Here is a 21718-nt window from a genome sequence, read left to right as displayed (position 1 = left end):
ATTGACCTGTAAAGCCTTAAATGGCTGAGGATCACAATACTTCAAGTACCACCTCAATACTTCAAGTGCTGCTTCTTTCTATATGAACCTAGCCGTATCCTGAGGTCCTCCTTCGTGGGCTTCCTCCTCAAGTGGTCCGGAGGGTGGCAACACGAGAACAGGGCCTTAGGTGGCCCTGCAAGGCATAGGTCATAGCTGAGTTATTCAAGCCCCTTCACCACAACAAGGCAGTGATCCATGAAGGGGTATACACCTTTAGGTGTCATGCAAACATGTTCTTTTTTAACCAGGCTTTTGCTTAATATGTTTGACATCATATAGTTTTTTTCAAACGTGGCTCTTTTTTGGGGGGGTGTTATTGGGTTGGGTTTTATTCTGATTATATATGATGTGATCTTTTCTGTGAACCATGCTGAGTCCTCCGGGTATAGGGCAGTATATAAACTCAATAAATAATAATCCCATATCAATAAATAATAATCCCATATTAATGCTTTCATTATTTGTACCCCCACGGATCTGACTGGGTTGCCCCAGCCACTCTAGCTGGCTTCTAACAAATATAAAAGCATAATAAAACATTTAAATCTTCCCTCTACATGGCTGCCTTCAGATGTCTTCTAAAAGTTGTATAGTTATTTATCTGACATCTCACAAGAGGGCGTTCCACAGGGTGGGCACCACTACCAAGAAGGCCCTCCGCCGTGTTCCCTGTAACTTCCCTTCTCACAGTGAGGGAACTGCCACAAGGCCCTGGGACCTGGATCTCTGTGTCCTGACTGAATGATTGGGCTGAAGACGCTCCTTTAGCATTTCATCAGTTTGCTTTTTTATTCTATCAGGAGATGTTGAAAGGATGCTGGCAGAAGGGGAACAATCAGAAATGTCACCAAAAGGATCCAAAGAACAAAGGAAGCTGAGGGTTCAAGATGGAGGCAGCAGGCGAGAGGGGAGACGAAAGCAGAAGCCGGAGGGTGACTCTTGTACGTCTCAGGGTGGTGAAAATCAAATTTCTAGAGAGGAGAAAAAGCATGAATGCACCGTGTGTGGAAAGAGATTGGGTAGTCACTCAACTCTTACTTTACATCAAAGAGTGCACACAGGAGAGAAACCATATATATGTTCCGAGTGTGGAAAGAGCTTCAGTCAAAGTGGTACCCTTACCTCGCACCAAAGAACTCATACAGGGGAGAAACCATATATATGTTCCGAGTGTGGAAAGAGCTTCCGTGCAAGTAGTTCCCTCACCTTGCATCTACGAACTCATACAGGAGAGAAACCGTATAAATGCTTGGAGTGTGGAAAGTGCTTCAGTGGCAGTAGTTCCCTCACCTTGCATCTACGAACTCATACAGGAGAGAAACCGTATAAATGTTCAGAATGTGGAAAGTGCTTCAGTGGTTGTGGCCAGCTTACTAGGCATCAAAGATCTCATACAGGGGAGAAACCGTATACATGTTCAGAGTGTGGAAAGAGCTTCAGTGACAATGGTGCCCTTACCTCGCATCAAAGATCTCATACAGGGGAAAAACCGTACACATGTTCAGAGTGTGGAAGGAGCTTCACTCAAAGTAGCCACCTTAAGTCGCATCAACGAACTCATACAGGGGAGAAACCGCATACGTGCTTGGAGTGTGGAATGAGCTTTGCTCGCAGCAATGGGCTTACTAGTCATCAACAAACTCATCGAGGCACCAAACCTTATAAATGCTGGGAATGTGGCAAGAGCTTCAGTCGCATTGACTCCCTTTCCTCACATGAAAGAATTCATATAGGGGAGAAACGATATACATGTTTGGAGTGTGGAAAGAGCTTCAGCTACAGTTGCAGCCTTACCTTGCATCAAAGATTGCACACGGGAGAGAAACCTTATAAATGTTTGGAGTGTGGCAAGAGCTTCTGTCGCGGTAGCCAACTCACGTTGCATCAAAGAACTCATACAGGAGAGAAACCGTATACATGTTCAGAGTGTGGAAGGAACTTCAGGTGCAGTAGCTCCCGTACGTTGCATCAAAGAACTCATACAGGGGAGAAACCGTATACATGTTCAGCGTGTGGAAAAAGCTTCAGGTGCAGTAGCTCCCTTAAGTCGCATCAAAGAACTCATACAGGGAGGAAATCTTAGAAATGTTTGGTGTATGGAAAGAACTTCAGTGACAGGGGCTCCCTTCCTAAACAGTAAAGAACTCGTACAAGGGAAACATCTTAGGAAGGGTTGGCGTGTGGGAAGATCTTTGATCATATCAAATAACTCCTACAGAGAGTAAACCAATGATCGTGTTCTGGTCCCCCCAGGACAGCCATTATTGGATTGGAAGAACTTTCTGACAGTAAGAGCTGTTTTGACAATGCAACAGTCTCCCTCGGGAGGTGGCGGGCTCTCCTTCCTTGGAGGATTTTAAGCAGAGGTTGGATGGCCTTCTGCTATGGATGCTTTAGCCGAGATTACTTCATTGCTGGGGGTTGGACTAGATGACCCCTGGGGTCCCTTATAACTACAGTTCTATGATTCTATATACAGCAGAACCATCATCTGCTAGACAGCCTAGTTTAGGGAAGCTTTTAATGTTTAATAGGTTATTGTATTTTAATATTCTTTTGTAAGCCGCCCAGAGTGGCTGGGGAAACCCAGCCAGATGGGCGGGGTATAAATAATAAATTATTAATTATTTTTCTGTTGGGAGCCGCCCAGAGTGGCTGGGGAAATCCCGCCAAGTGGGAGGGGTATAAATTAGTATTACTCGGGAGGAAGTTCCCTTCAGCCAGGCTCCTCTTTGTTTTTCTAGCTCTGTCTGCTTCCTCACCTGCCCTCTCCAAATGTGTGGAAGCAGCAAGGAGAGGGAGCCAAGCTGCTAGCCCCTCTGCCATTAGGGAAATTGGGCCCAGCAAGTTTGGGGCATAAGGAGAGAGGGAGTACTGACAAGGGAGAGTAGTGAGGTCCACTGATGCCATCTAGACTTCCCCCCCAAATTAATTTATTATTATTATTATTATTATTATTATTATTATTATTATTATTATTATTCATTTCTATACCGCTTGATATTTTTTAAAAAAATCTCAAAGCGGTTTACTGCATATTTAACATCAATAAAACAATCTAGAATCAAACATTTCTGAAGAATGTCAAATATAAAGTATACAGTCAAAGCAACATATTTAACAGGAAACTAAAATATCTTAAAATCTTTCAAAATAAAACATTACAAAGGAGGTCGACTACAGAATACATATTTAACACAAAGTTAACAAAAAACAACAACAACTTGAACATTTCAAAAGAAAACATTGCTAAGTGAAGCCAACTATAAAATGCACATTGCAAACAGCATAGTTTACAAGCCGGTTGACTGACTGAACCCAAAGAGTACTCCTTAATGGTTCCTCAAATCCTCTATTACAGCAGTCCATTGCTGCCTCTTGTGGCAGTGAGTTCCATAGCTTAATTCCTCACTGTTCGAAGGGTTTCTTTTATATATCCTGACTCTTCCACCATTCAGCTTCCTTTGATGCCCCTGAATTCTAGCGCTAGGAGAAATAAAAAGCTTTTCTCTACCTACTTTCTCCACACAATGCACAATTTTATAATCGTGTCGCTTCTTACTTGCTTTTTCTCTAAACTAAAAAGTTCCCAATTCCGCGACCATTCTGCACGGTGGAGTTCCTCCATCCCCTCGATAATTTGGGCTGCCCTTTTCTGAAGGTGGGGTTGGGACCACTGGGTGCAAAGTACAACTTCTGGAAAATCTCATTTGTCCCTTTTGGGGGGGAGGGAAGTTTCCAGCCCCGAAGAGCAGAGCAGACACTTCAGCGTGGATGTGAAATCTCTGAAAACAGAGAGGAAGGTGGCCAGGCGTCAGAGAGCGGGGCTTGTCCCTCCCCAGGACTTGGAAAACATGGTAAATCGGCGGCGGCAGAGCTCCACGACTCTCGTGACCTGCACAACCAAAATAAATGGTACATATAGTGCTTTTAAAATGAAGAAGCACACCTTTCTATGCTCCTCAATTCTTTTGTTTTGCTGTGGAGAACAACCAGCCCTGGATGTCTCCTGCAAAGGCCTCACTAAGCAGGGCCTACTAATCATCATGGAGCATCTTCTCCCCAGGGACTGATTTCTTGTTTCGTTTTGTTTTTTTAAAGTAAGAACAGAAAAAGATAACAAATGCAGAATTGTTCTTTTATTGTTTATAAGGTGTGAAATATACTCGGAGTCGAGAGTGGATTTCATGCTCTTTATTCAGCTCATAGTGGTGAGGAGGAACGAATGTTCCCCCACAGTATCTGCTTTATATACATTATTTACACAATGGGCTGCACGTGATTGGCTAATGGATACAGTTAAACAATACTGAAGTATCAGATCTGGAAGGACGTAATAGATTTGGTTAGCATGCTGAATTTTGGTATGAGAAAAGAAAGGTGCACAAGGGATTCCTGAACCACATTATAAGGAAATCAATTTACCAAGTATGGGACAAATATAAGAGTTTATTAGAGAACAAGACACCTTTGTGTCTTTCCCCATTAGAAACCATATCTGTAAAAAGAGGTAAACACAAAACTGGGCAACATACAATGATCTGTTAACAGAAGTAGAAAACAAATTAAAGGTGAAAGAATATGAGGATAAAAAAGCTCTGTTAACAGATTGGTTACAATAGTGCCAAATAAATGACATATTCAAAGGTGACAAAGAGAAGGACTTTGGGAAGGAATTCTCAAAGTTCAAAAATGAATTATTAGAAAATAATGAGAAATTGTTATCAAGAATGTACAAACCACTGTTGGAATGGGAGACGAAAGATGAAGAGGTTAAAGCTGTAATGATACACTGGGCAAAAGACATAGGTTATAATTTACTACTTGAATCATAGGAAAAGCTGTGGAAAGAGATTTTAAAATTCACGGCTTGTGGTTCATTAAAAGAAAATTATATGAAGATGTACTGATGGTATTTGACTCCAGTAAAGCTTGCTAAAATGTATAAAGATATCTCTAATTTATGCTGGAAATGTAAGGATAAGGAACTGTTTTTTCATATGTGGTGGACATGTAAAAAAATAAAGGGCTTCTGGGAAATGATATACAATGAACTTTTTAAAATTCTTAAAATTAAATTTGTTTAAAAAAAACCAGAGGCTTTTTTACTAGGTGTAATAGGAGGAGAATTGCCAAGGAAGCAAAGGAGACCATTTATGCAACTACAGCAGCCAGAATGCTACTAGCCCAGATGTGGAAAGAAGAAAAGGTCCCAAAGAAAGAGGAAAGGAAAGATGGTTGACTATGCTTAAATGGCTACATTTTCCGTAAAGATCAGGCACCAAGATGAGAAAAAAATCAATCAACAATAGGAAAACTTTATAGACTATTTTAGAGAATCTGTAAAAACGTCAAAACATTAGCAGGTTTGATGTAACATTTATGAACCAAGAATAGAATTAGGAGGGGGGGAAAGAAGTTGAAATTAATTGGAGAAATATAATTATATGCAAGGAGAATAAAGGGGGGGAAATGGAAACTAGGGGGGCCGGGGGGAAAGCCATTTATGGCAAATTTGGAAAAATGTTATTTTGAAAATTGAAAATAAAAAATATATATTTTTTAAAATAGTTTAGAAAACTTTTTGGGTCGCCCGCGCAGCTGATTCAGCGGGGCTTTCCGGAGGCGAGACCAGCGCCTCTCCTCGCTCTCTGTCCCGAGAAGCCAAGAGGCTCCTGCCGCTCGGCTCCGAAACGGTTAAGAGCAGCGGCAACAGAGCTGAGATTCCTAGAGCGGAGAGAAAAGGGCTGTCGGGAGAATAGCAGCTTCCGCTTCCTGTCCCGCTTTTGTGGGGGAAGATGCCGAACATGGCGGCGGCTCTCCTTCCTGGCGGAGGCGCTGGAGGTGCGCCATATTATTATGTATTAAAACTGGGGGAGAGACTGGGGGTGCTGCTGGAGGGAGTTGTGGGGAGGGATTAAAAAAAAAAACCCTGTTAGGCAAACCGTTTTAATGTAAGTTTTTTTCTGCGTCTCCTTTTTCTCGTCGTCAATTTATCCAGATTTTCACATCTTATTATTTTTAAAGACCTCTTGAAAATTGTTCAGCATTTTGGTGCAGATCTCGCCTAATGGACACGCTTTTGCAAAGGGTATTTCCCCAAATATTTACATTTCCCATAATGAATGCATTCTGTATAAAATTCCGCTAAAATAATGCATTTATAGGTCTTTCCCCCTTTTTATGGTGGTAGGACATCTTTTCCCAATGGAGGGGCACATCTTTCTCCTGCTCTCCTCCCTGCAGGCCAGCTTGGGCAGGTGGGGGACCTTCCTTGATCTCTCCATAGGGCTTGGGGTCAAGGCAAACCCTTAAGCATTGGGAAACCTTCTTCAGGGGCTCCCCCCTGGAACCTGTAATAATTTTTATCCGGCCTGATTTTATTATATTTTATTAAAATTGTATACCTCCTTATACCCACAGGCTTTAGGGCAGTTCACAGGATAAAATTGCAATATAAAAACCTCAAAGTACATAATCAAAACATAAACAAAATCAACCCAATAACCCCCCCCCCAAAAAAAAACCCCACACACATTTTAAAACATTTGTGTTTCAATTAACTACAGCAATTTCTGCAAGAGGAGTTCTGGGCAGAAGAGGTTTTTAAAAAAGGAGAAACAAGCAACTTCAAGTCCACATTAAAATTCCAAGTGTGGCTGAGGCCTTACTTAGACAGGCTAATGCTACTACTACCACTATTACTACTACTGATACCCCTGAGCACCTTCTCCCGCCAGTGTCTTGCCTCGGTAATGGACTGGATGAAAGCCAACAAATTGAAGCTCAATTCAGATAAGAGTGAGGCTCAGTTAGTGGGTGGTTCCCTAGAGCAGATGGCTGGAAGGTCGCCTGCTCTTGATGGGGTTACACTTCCTCTGAAGGAGCAGGTTCGTAGCTTGGGGGTAATCCTGGATCCTTTGCTGTTGCTTGAGGCTCAGATGGCCTGGAGTGCCTTGCATCACCTTTGGCTGGTAGCCCAGCTACACCCCTATCTGGACAGGAATAGCCTATCTACCGTTGTCTATGCTCTGGTAACTTCAAGGTTAGATACAGATATGTGTTATACGTAGGGCTGCCTCTGAAGACAGTTTGGAAACTTCAGCTAGTGCAGAATTCAGCGGCCAGGTTGCTCACCGGAGTAAGGCAGGTGAGCATATTACCCCCATCTTGGTCCGACTGCACTGGCTAGCAATTAGTTTCCGGCCTCAGCTGAACAGACTTACCCATTGGGCTGAAGAAAAGAAACTGATATGCCCCGAGCAAGCAGGATTTAGACCAAACCAGTCAACTACGGACCATGTTTTAGTCTTGCACCATCTAGCCCGGAAATATTCCTCTTCAAACCGAGGCCAACTTTGTGCGGCTTTTATTGACCTTAAGGCTGCATTTGACAGCATCCCCAGAAGGTTACTCTGGGAAAAGTTGGCCCGATGGGGAATTGATAGAAGACTTTTATGGTTAATAATCCAGCTGCATGAGGGGTCGGCTGCTAGGGTGAGAATAACCCCAGCCAGCGATCTCACAAACTCTGTGCCCATCAACAGAGGAGTCCGGCAAGGATGTATCCTAGCTCCTTTTCTTTTCAATTTATTCATTAGTGACATGAGGATACCATTGGCTGAATTTCAGGAAACCATCCATGCCCCCCGTCTCGCAAACTATCGTTGCCCATTATTACTCTATGCTGATGACGCTGTGATTTTATCCTTCTCAAGAATTGGCCTCAGGAGAGCATTAAAACTCTTTGTTTCATATTGTAAAACAAATTCCCTCACTATAAATCAATCTAAATCAAAAGTACTAATTTTCTCAAAAAGTCGGAAATCCTATAAGTAGCAATTAGATGGAAAACCTATTGAACAGGTCTATAAATTTCAATATCTGGGAGTTTTTCTCCAATATAATCTGGGTTGGAAGGCGCATATTGCACATATTTTAAACAAGGCCAAGGCCCTATCCTTTGCATTTTTGCGCTTTTTCTTTTCGGACGGGGCTCTTCATGTTCCATCCGCCTTGAAAGTATTCAAAGCTAAAGTAATTGCAACATTGGCATATGCTGTTCCTTTATGGGGGACCGCAATAAACTTGATGCCCTTGGAGGTAACTCAAAATCAATTTCTAAGACGACTGCTAAAACTTCCTCAGTGCGTTAGTAACGCAGCTATTAGCTTAGAATTAAAAATTACATCTTTAGAAAATACTCTTTGGAGGCGCAGCCTTTGTTACTGGTTGTCCCTAAGACATAGACTCCCGAATCTGTATCTGATCCAATCTCTCTGGAGAGATGATTTTCCCGTCCTAGGGGCAAAAGAGATCCATTCTAAAGTAGTGACCTATGGATTGTCTCCACCAGAATTATTGGAATTGGACCTAGCCACAGCAAAAAAAAACCTCACCCAAAAACTTGAGGAGATTGACCTACAACAAAACACCATTTTGGGTAGTGGCACTTGCTCACCATTAAATCTTGGCATAGTGCCCTCACAGCAGATACTATCTTATTTGACTTCTTTGTCTGTAGCGGCCCACAGATATGCCTTTATTAAGGCAAGATTTAACGCCTTTCCTTCCAATGTCTTGAATAATAGATTCTCCAATGGTCAGATCTCAGCGGTGTGTGTATGTGATAATAGATCTATAGAATCTTTACAACATATACTATTCTGTTGTTCACTACATTCAGTTTCTCGGATCAGATTTTTGTCCCCTTTATTATTGGAAATTTCAGGTGACTCCTTGCAAACACAGCTAACACATTTATTGCAAGATTCTGATCCGAGTAGGTCCCTTTCTGTTGCCAGATTTCTGATAACAGTATTAGCTTATAAGAGGAAAAATGGATTACTTTATGATTATTGACTTTGCATAAATAATATTGATTTATACTGATAATTTGATATTTAAGCGCTATATTGTTCTTATTTTAATAAAACTTAGAAACTTACGGTTTGAGATGTACTTGATTTAAACGTATTTTAATTAATTAATTTTATCTTGTTATACCTGTTTTTTACCTGTTTTGCTGTATGATGTATTGAATATGGGCTTATGGCTGTAATAAACTATCTATCTATCATGGAGTTTCCGGGCTCAAATCAAGGTGCTGGTTTTGACCTATAAAGCCTTACATGGCTCAGGATCACAATACTTCAAGGGCTGCTTCTTTCCATATGAACCTAGCTGGATCCTGAGGTCCTCCTTCGTGGGCCTCCTCCTCAGGGGGTCCGGAGGGTGGCAACACGAGAACAGGGCCTTCTCTGCAGTGGCTGTCTGTCTGGAATGCTCTCCCCAGGGAAGTTCACCTGGCGCCTTCCTTATACACCTTTGTTGTTGTTTAGTCGTCTTAGTCGTGTCCGACTCTCTGTGACCCCATGAATCAGAGCATGCCTTGGAAACTCACTTTCCTCTCAAAGCTTTTTTATGTCCATGGAGCTTTCATGGCAAAATACTGGAGTGGGTTGCCAGTTTCTTCTCCAGGTGGATCACATTTAGTCTAAACTCTTGGCTGACCTGTCTGTCTTAGGTGGCCCTGCAAGGCATAGGTCATAGCTGAGTTATTCAAGCCCCTTCACCAGGACAAGGCAGTGATCCATGAAGGGGTATACACCTTTAGGTGCCATGCAAACATGTTCTTTTTTCAACCAGGTTTTTGCTAGATATCTTTGACATCCTATAGTCATTTTCAAACGTGGCTCTTTTTTGGGGAGTGTTATTGGGTTGTTTTTATTCTGATTATATATGATGTGATCTTTTCTGTGAACCACGCTGAGTCCTCCAGGTATAGGGCGGTATATAAACTTAATAAATAATAATACCATATTAATACTTTCATTATTTGTACCCCACGGATCTGACTGGGTTGCCCCAGCCACTCTAGCTGGCTTCTAACAAATAATAAAGTATAATAAAACATTTAAAACTTCCCTCTACATGGCTGCCTCCAGTTGTCTTCTAAAAGTTGTATAGTTATTTATCTGACATCTCACAAGAGGGCGTTCCACAGGGTGGGCACCACTACCAAGAAGGCCCTCCACCTCGTTCCCTGTAACTTCCCTTCTCACAGTGAGGGAACTGCCACAAACCCTGGGACCTGGATCTCTGTGTCCTGACTGAATGATTGGGGTGAAGACGCTCCTTTAGCATTTCATCAGTTTGCCTTTTTATTCCATCAGAAGATGTTGAAGGGATGCTGGCAGAAGAGGAACGATCAGAAATGTCACCAAAAGGATCCAAAGAACAAAGGAAGCTGAGGGTTCAAGATGGAGGCAGAAGGCGAGAGGGGAGACGAAAGCAGAAGCCGGCGGGTGACTTTGGTACGTCTCAGGGTGGTGAAAATCAAATTCACAAAAAGGAGAAAAAGCATGAATGCACCGTGTGTGGAAAGATATTGGGTAGTCACTCAACTCTTACTTTACATCAAAGAGTGCACACAGGAGAGAAACCATATATATGTTCCGAGTGTGGAAAGAGCTTCAGTCAAAGTGGTACCCTTACCTCGCACCAAAGAACTCATACAGGGGAGAAACCATATATATGTTCCGAGTGTGGAAAGAGCTTCAGTCAAAGTGGTACCCTTACCTCGCACCAAAGAACTCATACAGGAGAGAAACCGTATACATGTTCAGAGTGTGGAAAGAGCTTCAGTGACAATGGTGCCCTTACCTCGCATCAAAGATCTCATACAGGGGAGAAACCGTATACATGCTCAGAATGTGGAAAGAGCTTTATTTATAGTAACAGCCTTAGGTTGCATCAAAGAACTCATACAGGGGAGAAACCGCATACGTGTTTGGAGTGTGGAAGGAGCTTCAATCACAAAGGTGCCCTTACCTCGCATCAACGAACTCATACAGGGGAGAAACCGCATACGTGCTTGGAGTGTGGAATGAGCTTCGCTCGCAACAATGGGCTTACTAGACATCAACAAACTCATCGAGGCAGCAAACCTTATAAATGCTGGGAATGTGGCAAGAGCTTCAGTCGCCTCGACTCCCTTTCCTCGCATGAAAGGATTCATACAGGGGGAAAATGATATACATGTTTGGAGTGTGGAAAGAGCTTCAGCCAGAGTTCCAGCCTTACCTTGCATCAAAGATTGCACACAGGAAAGAAACCGTTTAAATGTTTCGAGTGTGGGAAGAGCTTCAGTCGTGGTGGCTTCCTTACATTGCATCAACAAACTCATACAGGAGAGAAACCGTATACATGTTCGGAGTGTGGAAAAAGCTTCAGGTGCAGTAGCTCCCTTAAGTCGCATCAAAGAACTCATACAGGAGAGAAACCGTATACATGTTCGGAGTGTGGAAAAAGCTTCAGGTGCAGTAGCTCCCTTAAGTCGCATCAAAGAACTCATACAGGGAGGAAATCTTAGAAATGTTTGGTGTATGGAAAGAACTTCAGTGACAGGGGCTCCCTTCCTAAACAGTAAAGAACTCGTACAAGGGAAACATCTTAGAAAGGGTTGGCGTGTGGGAAGATCTTTAATCATATCAAATAACTCCTACAGAGAGTAAACCAATGATCGTGTTCTGGTGCCCCCAGGACAGCCATTATTGGATTGGAAGAACTTTCTGACAGTAAGAGCTGTTTTGACAATGGAACAGTCTCCCTCGGGAGGTGGCGGGCTCTCCTTCCTTGGAGGTTTTTAAGCAGAGGTGGGATGGGCTTCTGCTATGTATGCTTTAGCCGAGATTACTTCATTGCTGGGGGTTGGACTAGTTGACCCTTGGGGTCCCTTATAACTACAGTTCTATGATTCTATATACAACAGAACCATCATCTGCTAGTCAACTGTTATCACAAGCTTGGCAAATCCGAAGATATACTTGATCATCAGATAATGCCAATATTATTCACTTGGACTGTGCTGTTTGAACCCATGTACAAGTCTAGGTGCCTATTCTATAGTTTTGCTTTTCATATCCTAATTTTCATCTGCTGTTCTATGTAGCGTTCCCAAAGCAAGAAGGATTGGACTCTGATTAATAAAATACACACGAGGCTTGACCAGCAAGACTTTGGGAGGAGTGTGTATAATAATTCTCTCCCCACCCCTTGGCCCAGGTCGTTTTATTCACAAAAGAACTTTTTACACAGTGTTCGTAAGAACCAATCAGATTTCCTCTGAGCATTTCAAAAAACCCCACGTGGGACAAAGTTAGATCAGTAAAGGAAGGAAGGAAGGGTAGTATTCACCATCTCTTTGTGAACTCTCTTCCTGCACTCTCTTCCTGGCCCTAAGATCTATCTAAAGATTAACAAACTACATCAAAGTAACCTATTAACTTTATTGCCTAGGATGCCTGGTGCAGCAACTGGTCTGTGTCCTAGAATGCTTATACGGGTTTGTCAGACATAGAGAAATGGCAGTAGAGAAAAAGGGCATAGGTGCAGAGGCTTGTGGGATTTGATCAGAAATTATTGTCAATGAATCAAACCCAGTCAACGCAATGCTTTCATCGCGGACACAATGGCTTGATGCATATCATTCCTCATAGTAATCCCGTCTGATCACTATACTTATAGCTGCTATCTTTGTTTCATGTACATCATAAAATGAAACAGAAAAAGCTTTACGAAAATAAAATCTTTATGAAAATTTCAAAAAACTCATGAGTCCCACCTACACTGGAAAAAAATAATGGGATCTGTTCACATCCCTTATGGTTAGTTTACTGCAATGCACTGTACAAAGAGCCACCCTTGAAGGTTGGGCCACAGGCTGTAGCTGGTGCAGAACACAATAGCCAGGTGGCTTGTGTGAGCAAGGTAAAAAAGGTAAAGGACCCCTGGACCGTTAAGTCCAGTCAAAGGCGACTATGGGGTTGCAGCTCTCATCTTGCTTTCAGGCCGAGGGACCTGGTGTTTGTCCACAGACAACTTTCTGGGTCATGTGGCCAGCAGGACTAAACCGCTTCTGGCGCAATGGAACACCGTGATGGAAACCAGAACTCATGGAAACATCATTTGCCTTCCCGCCACAGTGGTACCTATTTACCTACTTGCACTGGTGTGCTTTCAAACTGCTAGGTTGGCAGGAGCTGGGGCAGAGCAACAGGAGTTCACTCTGTTGCACAGATTCAAACCGCCAACCTTGCCATCAGCAAGCCCAAGAGGCTCAGTGGTTTAGACCACAGTGCCATCCATGTCAGGCTTGTGGGAGGAAACTACTGCCAGCATAGAACAGCCTGCTAGTGGGATTTGCACTTGCTACCAATCTGCTACTGGGCTGAGTTCAAGGTGTTTGTACTCACATGCAAGTCCCTGTTCTGCTCAGTCCCAGATATACAGCAGAGATTCTCCTGCAGGTTCCAAAGATCTCCAAAGCACACACCCAGAATGGGGCTTTTAGTGTCACTGTCTGTGTTCTGTGGAATGGCATCCCTTTCGGGGGGGGGGGCGGGAATTGGGACATTTTCCACCTTTTCGAGCTGGATAAATAAATGGGTGTCCACTTGTTACGGTTTTAGTCTTATTTTTATTTGTTGCCTTTGTGTATATAACTGCTTTTTAAAACATTTTTTATATAAATTGCCTTGAGACGGTGGTTTAGAAGGCAATCAGTTATTTTTTTAAAATACTTTTCATGTTTATACAGTGGTACCCCGCAAGACGAACGCCTCGGAAGACGAAAAACTCGCTAGACGAAGGAGTTTTTCGTTTTCTTAGCCGCTTCGCAAGACGCATTTCCCTATGGGCTTGCTTCGCAAAACGAAGCTTGGCCCGCAAGCTCCGGGGATAGTGGGGAAGCGCAGCGCGTCTTCCCCGCTGTCCCCGGACCTCTTTTGAAGCAAGGGGCGGCAACGGGGAGATGCGATTCTCCCCGCTGCCCCTTCCCTTGCTTTAAAACAGGTCCGGGGACAGAGGGGAAGGCGCGCGGTGCTTCCCCTCTGTCCCCGGACGGTCTCCATAGGAACGCATTGATTGATTTTCAATGCATTCCTATGGGAAACCGTGCTTCGCAAGACGAAAAACTCGCAAGAAGAAAAAACTTGCGGAACGAATTAATTTCGTCTTGCGAGGCACCACTGTACATTTCAATAATTTTACAATCATTTTGATATTTCAAGGTTTGACTTTCTTCCCCCTCTTTCTGCGGTTCCTTAAATTTATTTTTAATATCTTCTGCATATCCAAATTAACTTAATTTGCTCATTTATTCATCTTCTTTAAATATATACTCGTATGAAACTGCAGGTTATTACAATAATCCTACCAATGTTTTTATCTGTTTACAATGTATCTGTAAATATTCAATAAACCATTTCCATTCTTTTATTTTAAAAAAATGTTAACTTGATTTCTTATTCTTCTGGTAAGTTTCGCCATAGAAGGCAATCGTATTTAAGGCAATCAATAAATCATTGTTACAAATAATATGATAATAATTGTTACTTTTTCTACTGGCATCTGACCAGGGTTAATCCTCCTGTGGATTTTTCTTAAATGGGAAAACGGTAGATAAACAGAAGCAGAGCTATAGAAAGAGATATACGGAGGATATACACAAATAGATAATTCTCGCTGGACCAAAATAATAAGAATTGTGATGCTGACACACAGGCGTTAAACTCATTGAGTATTGCCAATTAAGTTACTTGCATTTCTGAAAATATATTATCATCAAGCAGAGTAAAAGGGAACCTTACCAAGAGAGGACACGATCCTGCAAATCTCCTTCATAATTTGGCTGTTCAGGGCTCTCTGGTCAGGACCCAGCAGAGCCCATTCCTCTTCAGTGGAACTGAGTCCTGAGAGGGAGAGGGGGCGAAATGCTTCCTTGCAAATATCAAAATAGATGAGTCCACAAGCAAAATCCCAAAGCCTTGTTAAGGGGAGGTGAATGGGGATTACCCTCAGGATTAATATACATTGGGACCTTGGTTCTCAAACTTAATCCATTCCGGAGGTCTGTTCCCAAACCAAAGCATTCCAAAACCAAGGCGCGCTTTCCCATAGAAAGTAATGCAAAATGGATTAATCCGTCCCAGACTTCTGAAAACAACCCCTAAAACAGCAATTGAACATGAATTTTACCATCTAACGAGACCATTGATCCATAAAATGAAAGCAATAAACAATGTACTGCAACCACACAATCAATCAATCAGTAGCTGAACTGGGTTCCACACAGTCACACAAAAAAGAGCCGCAAAAACAAAAATGCAAAATAAATAGCAAACACAGACAGACCTCAGCGTATCACTCAAAACAGAAGCATTACACTCAAAATTGAGTCAAGGCACTCAAAACTGAGCACATTCGGCTTCCCAAAAAAGTTTGCAAACACTTCCTGGTTTGCGGTGTTTGGGTTCCAAGTTGTTGGAGTACCAAGGCGTTTGAGAACCAAGGTACCACTGTAGAGGCTGCAGAAGCTTTTTTTCCCACCTGGGAGCCTCTTTCCATTCAAGACAATATTGGGGGCAGATCCAGAGGCAAAATTTGCTACCTCCATCCAAGGAAACAACAGGCATGATCAGAGTCAAGGGCACATTTCGGCTAGGCAAAAACACTCAAGGAGTGTCTTCTGTGTTGCTGGGAAGGGGGGGGTGGCCTGGGGAGAGTCTCAAGGGCCAGGTAGAGGTTTGGAGGGCCGCAGTTAGTGCCCCTGACTATGATGCCTGAGGTTCCCCACTCCTGATTCAAATCTTCATGAGTGGCGTTGACAGCCTTCCTAGTGGGTAGCAAGATAGCGGTACTGGCAGGGTCCCCGGTCCTGATTCCCTCTACCTGATTTGGTGACCCAGAAAGAGCTTGTCCTCCATCCCAAGGAGAAATGGCTGAGTACGAATTGTCAGCACGGTTTCATCACCTGCAAGAGACAAAGAGGTCAGGAATGTTGGAAGGTCAACAGCAGGGATCATGCAGTTTATCAGCTAAGGGTTAAATCTGGTAGTGTTTAAAGAGAGCTGGCCAAGAGGGGTGGGCGGAGCTGCTGCTTAGCAACCAAGCAGAGCGGCATGACCTTCACTGAGGAAACGTGCTCGGATTGGCTGGGTGGTTCTGAGGGAGCTTTCCTCTGCTATGTTTGGATGAACGTCTCCCTGCACAAGAAGTTTGGGATCAGTTTAGCCCAGGGGTCAGCAACCTTTTTCAGCCATGGGCTGGTCCACTGTCCCTCAGACCATGTGCTGGGCCGGACTATATTGGGGGAGGGGGGGTAATGAATGAATTCTTATGCCCCACAAATAACCCAGAGATGCATTTTAAATAAAAGCACACATTCTACTCATGTAAAAACACCAGGCAGGCCCCACAAATAACCCAGAGATGCTTTTAAAATAAAAGGACACATTCTTCTTCCTTTTTAAAATTAATATTCTTTATTGATTAAAAAACTTACATGTCTGTACAAACATGTACTATCTCTTAACAGGTAAAAATTTTTTTTTATATAAAATAGAAAATTTATAGAGAAAGAAAAAAATAAAGAAGTAGCAAAGATAAGAAACAAAGAAATAATAATAAGAAGAAGAAAAGACAAAGTCCTGGAGTGTCCGCGGGCCGGATTGAGAAGGCGATTGGGCTGCACCTGGCCCCCGGGCCTTAGGTCGCCTACCCCTGGTTTAGCAGATGGATGGCCTTATTTCATATGTCTCCTTGGATCCTGCAACCTGAGGGACTGGCACTCAGACAAGTGCCACATCATGCTCATCCTGAACTTGCAAGGAGCCATTCTTCTGGTCGAAGGTGCCCATCTATGCTTACTCTGTAAGGCGGTTTCTCCGTCACCTTCCTGATTGATAGGCCACCACAAGGAACGTTTCCTTGGCCTCAGAGAAATCTCCTCCTGCCTCTGCAGTTCGTTCCTTTATCTGAAACAGCAATGAGGACTAGGATCAAAAATAAAATTATAAGAGGGAAAACACTTTTTGGGGAGAGTTGAGACAATCCAGAAGACTTTGGGCAATTAGTGAAACGTTTTAGGGTATCTCCCCCTCACTTTACCAGCTCCTGGGAAATATCTCAGGTGAGGATGTATTTTAATTGATTGTCTGATTTTATGTTAATGTGTTATACATTTGATGTTAGCCGCTCTGAGCCCAGCTTCGGCTGGGGAGGGCAGGATATAAATAAAATTGTTCTTAACCTGAAACTGTTCTTAACCTGAGGTACCACTTTAGCTAATGGGGCCTCCTGCTGCTGCCGTGCCGCTGGAGCACGATTTCTGTTCTCATCCTGAAGCAAAGTTCTTAACCTGAGGTAATATTTCTGGGTTAGCGGAGTCTGTAACCTGAAGCATAGGTAACCCGAGGTACCCCTATAATAGAATAGGACATCCCTGTCTTCATTGGAGAAATGTTGGAGGCTATGTTGCAATACACATTGAGCCTGTCTTATAGCATATCCCAGTTATAACGTGCAAGGTAAAAAGGTAAAGGTACCCCTCCCCGTACGGGCCAGTCTTGACAGACTCTAGGGTTGTGCGCTCATCTCACTTAAGAAGCCGGGAGCCAGCGCTGTCCGCAGACACTTCCGGGTCACGTGGCCGGCGTGACGAAGCTGCTCTGGCGAATTGGCACCAGCGCAGCACACGGAAACGCTGTTTACCTTCCCCGTATAAAGCGGTACCTATTTATCTACTTGCACTTAAGGGTGCTTTCGAACTGCTAGGTGGGCAGGAGCTGGGACCGAACGACAACCGCCGACCATGCGATCAGCAAGTCCTAGGCGCTGAGGTTTTACCCACAGCGCCACCCGCGTCCCTTTATAACGTACAAGTTCTAATTAAATCCTAATATTTAACAACCTAAACATTTTAGCACCATAGATCTATTACATTATTAAAAACTACTCGTGTCATGGAGAGAAGCGGATGGAGAAACGTTTCTTTCCCTCTCTCATAACACTGGAAATTGCTGGAAGGTTCAGAGCCAGATAAAAGAAAGCATTGCTAAACTATGGAACTCCCTCCCACTGGAGACAGAAGAAGAAGAAGAAGAAGAAGAAGAAGAAGAAGAAGAAGAAGAAGAAGAAGAAGAAGAAGAAGAAGACGACAAAATCATGGAGGAGATGGCTGTCAATGGGCACTAGCAACGGTGGCTGTGATTTGACTCTGCAGCAATCGCTCCACGGGCGTGCATTGGTTTTAATTGGTCTCCTCTGAGTTAGTGGGATATCCCCTGGCATTCCTTTTCCCGCCCACAAGAAGCAGGAGAAGCAAAGCAAAACACCCCACATCTTATCTTCCACCCACGCCTGCCCTCAAATTGAGTGGGGGAAGGAACTCTTTCTGCGGCTTGGCCCCTCCGAGGAGCTTGAGACACTTCAGGTTCCCATTCGGTGCTGCCAGCGCGGATGCCAAGAGAAACAGCACCGGAGGACCAAAGAGGTACGGAGCTGATGGACGAGACAACCGCATGTCGAATAAGGTCCGGAAGTGCGTGCTGCATTGCTCTTTTGTGCCCCGTTTTTCTGTGTGAGTCTATGGCCGCTGCAGGCAGCTCCCCATTTGGAGGAATTGGTGGATTTCTTTGAGCAATAGAGGTGGCCGGGAGGGTGAAGACAGGAAAGAAACCTCCCAGCTCTGGTTTTCTTGTATAGATTTCTGCATGCAATTGCAAAACATCAGAAAAGCAGATCCCAAACGTCCATTGCAATGGTTTCCCCCCCTTCCCCAAACCCCTTAAACCTTTGCATTAGCGGGGCAGAGAAGGGAACGGGTGCTCTAGTGCAAAGTCAGATGCCTGGATGGATGGGGAAAGCTGTGGTCCTTTAAAAAGGTAAAGGGACCCCTGACCATTAGGTCCAGTTGTGACTGACTCTGGGGTTGCGGCACTCATCTCGCTTTATTGGCCGAGGGAGCTCCGGATCGTGTGGCCAGCATGACTAAGCCGCTTCTGGCGAACAGAGCAGTGCACGGAAACGCCGTTTACCTTCCCGCCAGAGAGGTACCTATCTATCTACTTGCACTTTGACGTGCTTTCGAACTGCTAGGTTGGCAGGAGCAGGGACCGAGCAACGGGAGCTCACCCCGTCACGGGGATTTGAACCGTCGATCTTCTGATCGGCAAGTCCTAGGCTCTGTGGTTTAGTGCACAGCGCCACCCGCTTCCCCTTGGGAACTTTGGGAAGGCTTTAAAAGTGGATTAAGCATCCTCCTTAGAGTATGAGGCCATCAGCAGCCCTGGCTCAGTTCCCCCTTCAGTGTCGGAGACAAGAGATGCGTCTGAATACCAGGCTCAGGGAATCTTTTAAGTGTCACTGTTGACCTCCGGTCCAGCTTGCCGGCTTTCCATCGGGGCATCTGGTGGACCACTGTGAGAACAGGAGGCTGGACTGGGTGGGCCACTGGCTGCGTCCAGCTGCAGGGCTCTACTTGGGCCGGCTGAATGGAGCCTCCATTCTCAGAGGCAGTCTATCTTGGAATACCAGTTTCTGGGAATTTGCAGGTGGGAAGAGGCACTGCGGCACTTAGGGGCTTCCCACAGGCATCTGTTTGACCACTGTGGTGGAATCTAGACACATATAAAAATGCTTTAAAAAAAAAAAAGTTTAAAAACATATATATTGAATTTGCCATAAGCTCACCATTGCCATCTAGTGTCACATTTGTGTAATGCACTGAAAACACATTAAAACGTTATATTTGCAGCTGTATAGCTGAGTCCTGTGAGAACAGGAAACTTGACAAGGTGGGCCAAATTGGAAAATGTTTATTGAATATGTGGGGGGGGATTGTGCAAGTTTTTTATTTATACATTTAATTAGTTTTACAATCAATTTAACATTTCAAAATTTGACTTCCTTCCCCCTCTTTCTGCGCTGCATTGGCTCCCAGTACGTTTCCAAGCACAATTCAAAGTGTTGGTGCTGACCTTTAAAGCCTTAAACGGCCTCGATCCTGTATACCAGAAGAAGCATCTCCACCCCCATCGTTCAACCCGGACACTGAGGTCCAGCTCCGAGGGCCTTCTGGCAGTTCCCTCCCTGTGAGAAGTGAGGTTACAGGGAACCAGGCAGAGGCCCTTCCCAGTAGTGGCACCGTCCCTGTGAAACGCCCTCCCGGCAGATGTCAAAGTGATAAGCAAACTTTCTGTAGACATCTGAAGGCAGCCCTGTATCGAGAAGCTTTCCATGTTTGAAGTTTTGCTGTGTTCTTTTCCATTCTGTTGGAAGCCTCACAAAGTGACTGGGGCAGCTCAATCAAATGGGCAGGGTACAAAAAAATGAATGATTACTGTCATTATTATTATTTCCATCCTCCAGAAGCTACTGGAACCTGACGCCCACCACCTGTGCCCGTTGACCATGCCAGCACTGGGAGGAAGGGAGACCCTACCTGCCCACAGACTGTCTCACCAGAGTGCAGAATGCAGCAGCTAGACTGGTGACTGGGAACAGCCGCCGAGACCATAGAACAATGAAAGACCTACATTGGCTCCCAGTACGTTTCCGAGCACAATTCAAAGTGTTGGTGCTGACCTTTAAAGCCCTAAACGGCCTCAGCCTAGTATACCTGAAGGAGCGTCTCTACCCCCATCCTTCAGCCCGGACACCGAGGTCCAGCACCAAAGGTCTTCTGCTAGTCCCCTCACTTGCAAGAAGCAAAGTTGCAGAGAACCAGACAGAGGGCCTTATCAGTAGTGGCACCTGACCTGTGAAATACCCTCCCTTCAATGTCAAGGAGATATAGAACTATGCAACTTTTAGAAGAAATTCTGGATTAGTTGTAGTTTCTGAGTCACCTTCAAAGGTAGCCCCACGTAGGGCGCATTGCAGTAGTCCAAGCGGGAGATAACTAGAGCATGCACCACTCTGGCGAGACAGTCCATGGGCAGGTAGGGTCTCAGCCTGCGTACCAGATGGAAATCGTGTGGCGCAGCAAGAGAGAGAAGCCCTTCAGGCTGGCTCCTGGAGAGAAAGGGCTGGTTTGGGTCCAGAGAGAGGGAGGGAGGGACAGAGAGAGAGAGTGAAAGAGATGGTGCTGGACATTCCAGGAACCAGCCCTGGAGGAGAGGACTGCCTTGCCCCCCCCAATAAACCAACAAGCTCTGGAGCGCAGCGAAGCTTACTCCCGAGTAAACACGGGCAAGGGAGTGGGGGACCCTTACTGGCTGCTGCCACCCCGCCCACGGAGTGGAGGGGTGTGTAGGGGTGTGTGTGTGCACGTGCAGCCCTGTGGGCTGGCTTCTCGGAGAGAGAAGGGGATGGTTTAGGTTTACTCAAGAGGAAAGTGTGGGTTGGATCCAGGGGAAAGGACTCCTACAGGTTTCCTCCAGTTCTTAAGGTGGTGCTTGAGGGGAACCATGGGGGAAACTGCTGTGGTTGACGTGTGCCCCTGACTCATTTGAAAAACAGCAAGAGTCCTGGGGTACTTTAAAGACTTAACACATTTATTATGGCATGAGCTTTTGTGAACAACAATCGGTGCATCATGTTCTGATTATGTAGGACCCTGTCCTCAATGTAATTTTCTTATGTTATTACAAATATACAAAGTATGTATTTTTTAAAAATATATTGATTTATGATGAACTTTTCAGGTTTTATGGAAGTGACTATCATTTGTTATTATTTTTATCATAAGCTCAGGCAAATATAATATGTTTAAGCTGAAGAATGACAAAGGGAGAGTGTGGTAGATCACTGCCAGTTTTGATATTGGATGGTAGATCTCAGGCTACTTGTGGTTGGACGTGCCTGATCTAGAAGATATAGATGATCTGATTAG

The 21718-nt window shown here is 44.3% G+C and overlaps 2 protein-coding genes and 1 long non-coding RNA gene across 8 annotated transcripts in view; 2 read left to right on the top strand and 1 right to left on the bottom strand.

Annotated features, from left to right (window-relative positions):
• Positions 1-4223, top strand: part of LOC310756979 (uncharacterized protein) — a 131343-nt gene extending 127120 nt beyond the window's left edge. For 2 of the 5 annotated variants that reach the window (XM_083602007.1, XM_083602005.1), the window contains exon 2: positions 846-4223. In XM_083602007.1, coding sequence (XP_083458133.1) covers positions 857-2125 — 1269 coding nt within the window. In that variant the 5' untranslated portion in view covers positions 846-856 and the 3' untranslated portion in view covers positions 2126-4223. Of the gene's footprint in view, positions 1-842 lie in introns of all 5 variants that reach the window. The other 3 variants (XR_014545004.1, XM_083602004.1, XM_083602006.1) reach the window with 3 other exon arrangements.
• A 1614-nt stretch (positions 4224-5837) lies between these two features.
• On the top strand, positions 5838-12653 carry LOC310757151 (uncharacterized protein). The gene is made up of 2 exons (XM_083602359.1): positions 5838-5886; positions 10218-12653. The coding sequence occupies exons 1-2, from the start codon at positions 5841-5843 to the stop codon at positions 11075-11077; spliced, it is 906 nt and encodes a 301-aa protein (XP_083458485.1). The 5' UTR covers positions 5838-5840; the 3' UTR covers positions 11078-12653.
• Positions 12654-13992: 1339 nt separating this feature from the next.
• LOC310757427 lies at positions 13993-17081 on the bottom strand. 2 transcript variants are annotated; one of them, XR_014545194.1, is made up of 3 exons: positions 16753-17081; positions 15775-15856; positions 13993-14795 (listed from the first exon to the last, which is right to left on the bottom strand). It is a non-coding gene; the product is annotated as an uncharacterized lncRNA (long non-coding RNA). The 2 variants fall into 2 exon arrangements; XR_014545195.1 differs by lacking the exon at positions 16753-17081 and having other exon boundaries at positions 15775-16086.
• Between the last annotated feature and the right edge of the window lie 4637 nt (positions 17082-21718).

The sequence above is a fragment of the Podarcis filfolensis genome (assembly GCF_964270895.1).
Source record: "Podarcis filfolensis genome assembly, chromosome: 2".
NCBI classification, from domain to species: domain Eukaryota; kingdom Metazoa; phylum Chordata; class Lepidosauria; order Squamata; family Lacertidae; genus Podarcis; species Podarcis filfolensis.
Note: the sequence above shows the minus strand (reverse complement) of the source record. Positions and strands in the feature narration are given on the sequence as shown.